Here is an 8,129-nt window from a genome sequence, read left to right as displayed (position 1 = left end):
TATAGGTACAGGAAGCTGAGACCGCAAGAAGAGGGAGTAGCGGGGGGGTGTCAATGGGGGCCAGAGTGTCAGGACCCCGGTGTGATGTGGTGGTGTAAATGTGGAGCTTGCTGACAGAAATGCAGTGTTTCTGCTGCACTGAGTGGCATACAGTGTTAGCATCGAAGGAAGGCTCCAAGAGATTGCATCACAACAAACAAAGAATTGTTAGCGCTAGCAAACAAACAGTGATAGAAACTTTTTTCCACCTACCCAAAATAAACTGGAAAAGACGCCCCAGACCAGCTGGACCAGACGGACAACTGTCCATCGAGTAAGTCACCATGATATTGATTGTGATACATGGCTCATGATATCACAACACAGTCCGTCTAGCCAAACACAACATGGACTTTACATATAATTTGGTTGTCTATTCGTAGTTGTTCATATGCTTGTTCTTGTTTCCTAGCCAGTACACATTGGTGTCCTATCACATTGTTTTGGAGCCGGCCCGCTACCTCTCGGTAGTGACCTGACAGGCTGCGTCACTACGCCTGAAAAGTAGTTCTTGCTAGCTGCTACAGTAAGAATGTCGCTGTAGCTTGGTTTATAAATAGAACATTGTTGGGTTTTTTTTTTTTTTTTTTTTTTGGGGGGGGGGGGGGGGGGGAGGAGGAGGTGTTTTAGGGCTTGATAGTTGAAATAGGTGTACCCAGTTACCTGCATTGTTAGCCCCCACATGCTCGCTGTTTGTCTCTACTGGGCAAAACGCCCCCCAAAAAGTGCAGTATTCCTTTAAGTATAAGCAGTTGTACTGAAGTAAAAAGTGGCTCATTTACAGTAAAATGCACTCAAAGTGAAGTTTACTTAGTTACTCTTTTTTTTTTTTAAGCGGGGGGGGGGGTCTGTGTAGTGCAAAATGAACACATCTTCAAATCTTTTTTTTCCTACTTCCGTATTGTATTTTACTTATATATATATTTACACAGTAATGGATGTGATTAAGAATGTGCAGTCATTTGTATATTTGTAAATTACAGTAATTTCTATACTGTAAATGTAATTTGTTACTTTCTACCTCTGGATATCAATGCATACTAATGCACCGCAATTCAACGTTGGTAACGGTAAGAGCGTTTGAAATAGTAAGCAATTAGATGAGGTATTACTGCAGGGGTGTCCAAACGTTTTCCACTGAGGGCTCCATACTGAAAAATCTAAGGATTTGGGGGCCATTGTGATATGTTTTATTTTATGAATGGGTTAAAACCATATGGTGTGGATATGCTAAGACATTGTATACAGTCCAACCTCACTTTGTACGCCACACTTTTTGTATGATTCTGTTTTCGCTGAAAATATTACACGTAACAAACTAGTCCGTTTGTCTTGGACTGTATTGTTCCATGAAACAACAGTGCCCGGAGTGCCCGAGCAAAGCACCTTTACACGTTGCTGACTCACCTGTCGGGAATTTTTTATTGAGTGTGAATGCTAAATAACCCACCATGGGGCCAAAGAAAGTTGAGAAAGAAGGCGAGAACCACGACTGAATGTGATCTCGCCAGGATGCACAGGAAGTTTGCTTGCGTCTGGAACTGATGAATTGGATTTTCATTGTTTCCTATGGGAAAAATGACCTTGGTTTTCACACATTTTGGTTTTTGTCGGGCCTTTTGGAACAAATTAATAATGAAAACCATGGTACCCATGTATATTTAAAGAAAAATCAGCCTGCTTGTCAGCTATGTGTTACACATGTATGATTGTTGGTGTTATTATTACCGAAACCTGTTCTCCTTACATTATGGCTTTTTGCTCTTTTTTTCAACTTTTGTTGTTTTTTTTTTCTTGTTTAATTGTATTTTTAGAATGTGCCGTGGGCCAAAAAAAAAAAAAAAAAAAGCTGTGGGCCACAAATGGACCCTGGGCGGCATAGCTGGAAACAATAACGGCATTAGTAACGTTATTTTAATAATGTTTATATGAGTTTCACTTTTTGAATAGAACTACTGAAACGAATGAGCTTTTCAAAGGTGTTTCAGTTTATTGTGCACCTGTGCTGTCTCTCTTGCTCTTGTGGTGGAGTGATCAGGTGCTTTTTAAAAGTATATTTTTGAGGTTTTTCCATGAAATCTGATCTGCTAGGAGTAACAGGACATGAAAAATAGAATAAAAAATAACATTCGACCCAGCAGGCAGTATTTTGGTTTGGGAATTTGAGGTGATGTCACGTCATAAATCACAAAAGCTGCCCAATGGTGTCTTTATGCTTACTGATGCTCAGGTCTGGAGTTGAGCCAGCAACCTCGGCCACCATTGCATGTCAAGCAAGAAGCCTACACATCTTACAGCATGTCTGACAAGATGGCTGAGGTAGCTGGGGTTAAAGGTCATATCAGGTTCATTTTAATCAGCCTTCTCGGAAGTGACTGTGGCCTAAAATTTGTTCATGTTGCCTGTACATTTATTTTATCAACACATTTAATATATTGGGAAATTTCAACTGTGGTCTACTATGCCCTGTTTGTTGTGGCATTAGCTCTGCAAGAGTAGGAAAAGATACAAGAAAATAGATGCAACTCTGTCGCCCCCTGGCGGCCACAAACTAAAACGATAGTTGGTCACGTGGGGATTGCCAATTACTTTACTGTTGATTGTGGGGGCAAAAGTGGACTGATACGATCCTGACAAACGATACGGTTGACAGTTGGTTCGGTCCAGCCGCACCTTACGGTTAGCAATGTAATCATAATGAGTAAAAAATACATTAACCACGTTTTTACACTGTTACCTTAATGTTTGCACACGTGTAATGCTTTTTGATGCAGTACGGTACATTTATATTATGAGCCCATTTTAATATACATTGAAACGCTTTAAAAGGTCGTTATTGTCTGAGCGTCCGTGCGGTGACGTCATAAGCGTTATCGCCGCCGTCACGCGTTGAATAAGAAGGCTTTGTTTGTATACGTTTTTTTTTTGCCCAAAAAGCAAGCGTGTCTTTGCGATGTCTTTTAACCGGTCGTCCACGTAGCGTTTGCCACGTTTGTTGTACAACGCGTAACGGTGACGACGTGCCTATATAAGTTGGTAATAACACGTTTTAACGCTCAACAGGACGGCAGCGTCTGCGCGAACTTCAGCGAAGCTCCAACGGGTCATCAATTATTCTTAACATTGCCGCATCTGTCAAGAGAACGAGACGGAAACATGTCAGATACTATTGAACAAGTGTAAGTCACACGCAGAAAGACGTGCATATTCGATGTGTTTATGGCAGATGAATGATGTACCTTCAAAATGTTCTTTTTAAAAAATAATAACAACGCGACATATATTAACTACTGCAAATGTCATAACAGCAAAGTGGAAAAGTGTCATGATGTTTTCATCATTTACTTGAGACACAACATCGAATGAGAAGAAAAGCAAAACCAATTTGGTTGATAGGTTTATAATTGTGGCTGCAGTGACAGTGTGCTGATTCATCTAATAGAAATATATCTTTATCTATCTACAATCTATCTAAGCCTGCAACACAGTGACGGTCAACAATTACATGCCCTCCCACGAGATGGCAGGAGCAAACAAATGAACTGTGGGGGTGTGCAAAATGCAGCCCGGGGGCCATTCTGGCCCGCAGCTCAAGCTCATTTTTTAATGGTGCCCGGCACATTGTAAAAAAAAAAAAAAAAGGGGGGGGGGATAAAAGCGCTTGTCAGGGCATTGAATCGTAACTTGACTGTTCAGGTTGTCTGAGAAGACGCTTGGCGTCTCATCTGAGCCGGCTCATGCGTTCATGGTCAATGAGTAGGTGGGACCAGCACGAGTCTGAGTAGATCGGATAGCTCTTGAGGCAAATTAGCCAACAAAGGTTGGAAAAGTGCTCTCATGAAAATAAAAGAAACCCTGAAACGGAGCATGCATTTTGGGAAGGGAGAATAGTAATGCATCACGAGTATCATTTTAGTGTGATGTTCTCACTACATTGTTTGTGTTTAGCTGTCAAAAAATGGCCAACCTTCAGTTGAAGGGTCTGACAGCTGAGGACGAGTTCCCAGATCTCAGTAAGCACAACAACCACATGGCCAAGTTCTTAACCATGGACATGTACCAAGCACTGAGGGAGCGGACCACTCCCAATGGCTTCACCATAGACCGTGTCATCCAGACAGGTGTTGATAATCCAGGTGGGGTGACTTTGTGACTTGAGCACACGCACAACTTTGATACCATGTCCCTCTGTTAAATGATGTTGCAACTGTGATGTGTGCAGGTCACCCCTACATCATGACTGTGGGCTGTGTCGCGGGGGACGAGGAGTCATACGAAGTCTTCAAAGAGCTGCTAGACCTGGTCATTGAGGACAGACATGGGGGTTACAAACCGACAGACATGCACAAGACCGACCTCAACCCAGACAACCTCATGGTAAAGGACATCGCTCGCAACGTATGACGAGAGTTTGACTTTTAGCACAGAAATCTCTTTGCTCTCCCAAGGGTGGTGATGACCTGGACCCTGAATACGTTCTGAGCTCCCGCGTCCGTACGGGCCGCAGCGTCCGCGGCTTCTGCCTGCCGCCACTCTGCAGACGAGGCGAGAGACGTGCTGTAGAGAAGCTCTCAGTTGAAGGTGGACTTCCACATGAGCATCAAATAGAAGTGAGAAGAATGTCGTGGCAGCAAACACTCTGATCTTTCTGCAGTTCTGGCTTCACTAACTGGAGACCTGCAGGGGAAATACTTCTCTTTGAGGGACCTTTCAGAAGCTGAGCAGCAGCAGATGATTGATGACCACTTCATGTTTGACAAGCCAGTGTCCCCTTTGCTGCTGGCCTCCAGGATGGCCCGTGACTGGCCTGATGCCAGAGGCATCTGGTGAGATAGACACCCCAGTTCTATGGAAGTCCATTTCCACCACTGAAAGAAAAATATACCATGTAAGTCATAATTATGACTTTAAGAAGTCATAATTATGAGATAAAATGTCATAATTATGACATAGGAAGGTCATAATTGAGTTTCAAAAAGTCATAATTATGAGATAAAAAGTCTAAATTATGAGAAAATGTAACAGGAAAGTCCTAATTGAGATTTTAAAAAGTCCTAATCATGAGATAAAATGTCATAATTATGAGATAGGAAAGTCAATTGAGATTAAAAGTCACCATGACATAAACAGTCAAAATTCGGAAAGCCATAATTGAGATTAAAAAACTCCTAATTATGAGATACAGTCAAAATTATGAGTCCTAATTATGAGATAAAAAGTCATAATTATGAGATAGGAAAGTCACAATTGAGAATCAAAGTGAAAATTGTGAGATAAAAAGTAGAAATTCTGAGATCCAAAGCGCATGTGCCATGTGCCAAAGGCTCCCGTGAAGGTTGCACATGTGACGTTTGTATCTTATAATCTCAATGTCAATCTTTTCATACTTTTAATCTCACAATTACCACTTTTTATCTCACATTTGAACTTTGTATGTCACAATTATGAATCTCATCATTTGGACTTTTTATCTCATAATTATGACTGAGCATTGGGATATTTTTTCCTTTCAGTGGCAGAAACGGGCTTCCAAATCCCCCCCGCCCCCCATAGATGCATCAAATTCAGATGAACATTGAAATTCATACTGTCTTCATTTAAAGGCACAACGACAACAAGACATTCTTGGTGTGGGTGAATGAGGAGGACCATCTGCGAGTGATCTCAATGCAGAAAGGAGGCAACTTGAAAGAAGTGTTCACTCGCTTCTGCATTGGTCTCACTGAGGTTTGGAAGGAACGCTTCATCACGGCCCCGATATAATGTGTCTTAATACTTCCTGCCCTTTTTAGATTGAGTCGTTGTTCAAGAACAAAGGTTTTTCTTTCATGTGGAATGAGCACCTTGGCTACATCCTGACTTGCCCATCTAACCTCGGGACTGGTCTGCGTGCTGGCGTCCATGTGAAGCTACCAAACATGAGCAAGCACCCTGAGTTTGAGGAGGTTCTTAAGAGGCTGAGGCTCCAGAAACGTGGAACTGGTACACAAAAAAGCTAGATGGCATTGTTTGAAGCCACCTGAAGCCCCACTGATGCCAATTGTCCCCCAGGTGGCGTGGACACTGATGCTGTGGATGGAGTCTTTGACATCTCAAACGCCGACAGACTGGGCTTCTCTGAGGTGGAGCTGGTGCAGATGGTGGTGGATGGCGTTAAGCTGCTGGTGGACATGGAGAAGACGCTGGAGAAGGAGGAGTCCATTGATGACCTGATGCCCGCCCAGAAGTAGAACCTTACCCAACCTTCCTTAGAATCTTTTGAAATGAATGACTCAGTCCTGCGAGATTTCATGATTTGACAGTTCCGGTCTTCTACCACTTCTGTAATGTTGATGGCCGAAAATAAAATGATTCAACTTATTGTGAAAATGTGTAGCAAGATTAATACCAGAAGTTTAAGGTATTCGACCCCGGGATGTGAGCTGGGAACAGCAACAGCAACCCACGGCTCGGGGGCCGCATGCGGATCCTCAGCCTTTTTTGTTGCGGCTCTTAAAATGCTCAAGGGTGGGGAAGATGCACATAATATTTTTCTGTGATACCATGAATGCATCCTGACTGAGTTCTGACTGATGATTGGATGAACACCAGGAAGGGAGGAGAAGCCTGCGTTGGTTGAGATGTGGAACCAACTTGGCAACACTCAAGATTTGACATTCCAACCCCCCTTGATGACATTTTTCAAAAACATCAGATTTTCTGCTATTGGGGAATTTTCTGGTATGGCGAAAGCATTTTGCGTTCTCACTGAGCAGCGGCGGGTGGTGTTGACGAGCCGCGAGGGTGGAGCGCACCTTGTTTAGCACAGCGAGATCTAAAATGCAAATGTTGAATCATCAGCAAGCATGTGGATTATCTTACAATTCAAGTTACTATTAAATATTCACAGGAAGAGTTACAAAGTCGTGTTAAATGGGAGCTATAGAATAAACAGCATCTCTTATTCGCTCTTCAATATTGCTAATTTTAATTTAAAAAGTAAAGGTGTTGGCTGAAATAAAATATTAGTTATTTTGATGAAATGATGGGCAGTTTTGAATTAACCATCAAGTTTATAGTTCTAAATGAAATTAGGGTGTTTTTAGTCACTTTTTGTCTCCTACGAGGTTATCCTTTTTTCCTACAGCCTTTTATAACGCAGATTAGATGACGTCATCTAAATTTCTAGAACAGCCAACGGACACTTTAAAGTTGGCAACAGTGGAGAGTACTCCCAACACTGAGCGCCTTTTCTCCAAAACCACTTGGGATACCCCAAAATTCCCTCCAAATCTGACAGCCAAGCAAAACTGGGAGGCTCGTAATTGAGTCTGGACGTGAGCGAGTCGCTGGCCACAGCTGCTCGTCGTCATAGCCAGCGAGCCAAAAGAAACGCACATTTCTTCACACGACATCTGTTCGTCACACACTGCACGTCTATTTGTTGCATTCTCTTTTAACTGGTAAAAAAAAAAGATTGGAGATCCTTTAAAAAGTTTATTAAAAAGTTTTAAACTCAGGCTTTGCGGCTCCAGACTTTTTTTTTTAGTGGGCGAGGGGGCAAAATGTCTCTTTTGATAGTGTTGAGCAAATTAAAAAGTTGTTCGGGTTACTAGTTACTTTCCCAAAAAAGTATTAAATTCGTAAAACAATTACTCCTTTGTAAATGTAATTAGTTACCAGGGAAGCTTGCGTCAGAGCTTGTGACTTGTAATTCTCTACCAAAATGATAGGGGGCAGTGTTTTCCTGAGAGCAACCACAACCAGTTGACCAGCTATTTAGCTTCCTGTCTAGTAGTAGCAAACAATGCATAATAAGGCAAAAATAAATGGAAATAGTAATTACTATCTGTTACTGTAAATAGTAACGTTATTTTTAACACTTTTTTTCCCAACAATGGTTACAACCATGGTTACACGCTCAAGAGCCTCAGGGATTGTCATGAAACATTTTAACTCTTCGTCCCAAAGCCACCATGACTGCAACCAGCAAGTTTGGTGTGCATGAACATCGCGGTTAACTTAGCGATAACGTTTATTGTGTTGATCCACCCCAGCTTTGAAGCACAGGTAAGCCGGTGTCCAGGCCTATGGAAGGTCTTCAGATGCCT

At 42.2% G+C, this 8,129-nt stretch overlaps 1 protein-coding gene across 3 annotated transcripts; it reads left to right on the top strand.

Moving 5' to 3' along the window:
* Nucleotides 1–6,861, top strand: LOC129192043 (creatine kinase, testis isozyme-like). Of its 3 annotated transcripts, none has more exons than XM_054795495.1 (8): nt 1–313; nt 3,988–4,175; nt 4,262–4,416; nt 4,467–4,620; nt 4,694–4,865; nt 5,643–5,766; nt 5,832–6,021; nt 6,091–6,861. In XM_054795495.1, the coding sequence occupies exons 1-8, from the start codon at nt 99–101 to the stop codon at nt 6,267–6,269; spliced, it is 1,377 nt and encodes a 458-aa protein (XP_054651470.1). In that variant the 5' UTR covers nt 1–98; the 3' UTR covers nt 6,270–6,861. The 3 variants fall into 3 exon arrangements, with proteins under 3 accessions (XP_054651470.1, XP_054651471.1, XP_054651472.1); XM_054795496.1 differs by having other exon boundaries at nt 4,488–4,620; nt 6,091–6,858; XM_054795497.1 differs by lacking the exon at nt 1–313 and adding an exon at nt 2,836–3,218 and having other exon boundaries at nt 4,488–4,620; nt 6,091–6,666.
* Nucleotides 6,862–8,129: the final 1,268 nt, after the last annotated feature.

This window comes from Dunckerocampus dactyliophorus, chromosome 13, assembly GCF_027744805.1.
Source record: "Dunckerocampus dactyliophorus isolate RoL2022-P2 chromosome 13, RoL_Ddac_1.1, whole genome shotgun sequence".
In the NCBI taxonomy this organism is placed as follows: Eukaryota; Metazoa; Chordata; class Actinopteri; order Syngnathiformes; family Syngnathidae; genus Dunckerocampus; species Dunckerocampus dactyliophorus.
The sequence above is the reverse complement of the archived record's forward strand: the minus strand, read 5'-3'. Positions and strand labels throughout refer to the sequence as shown.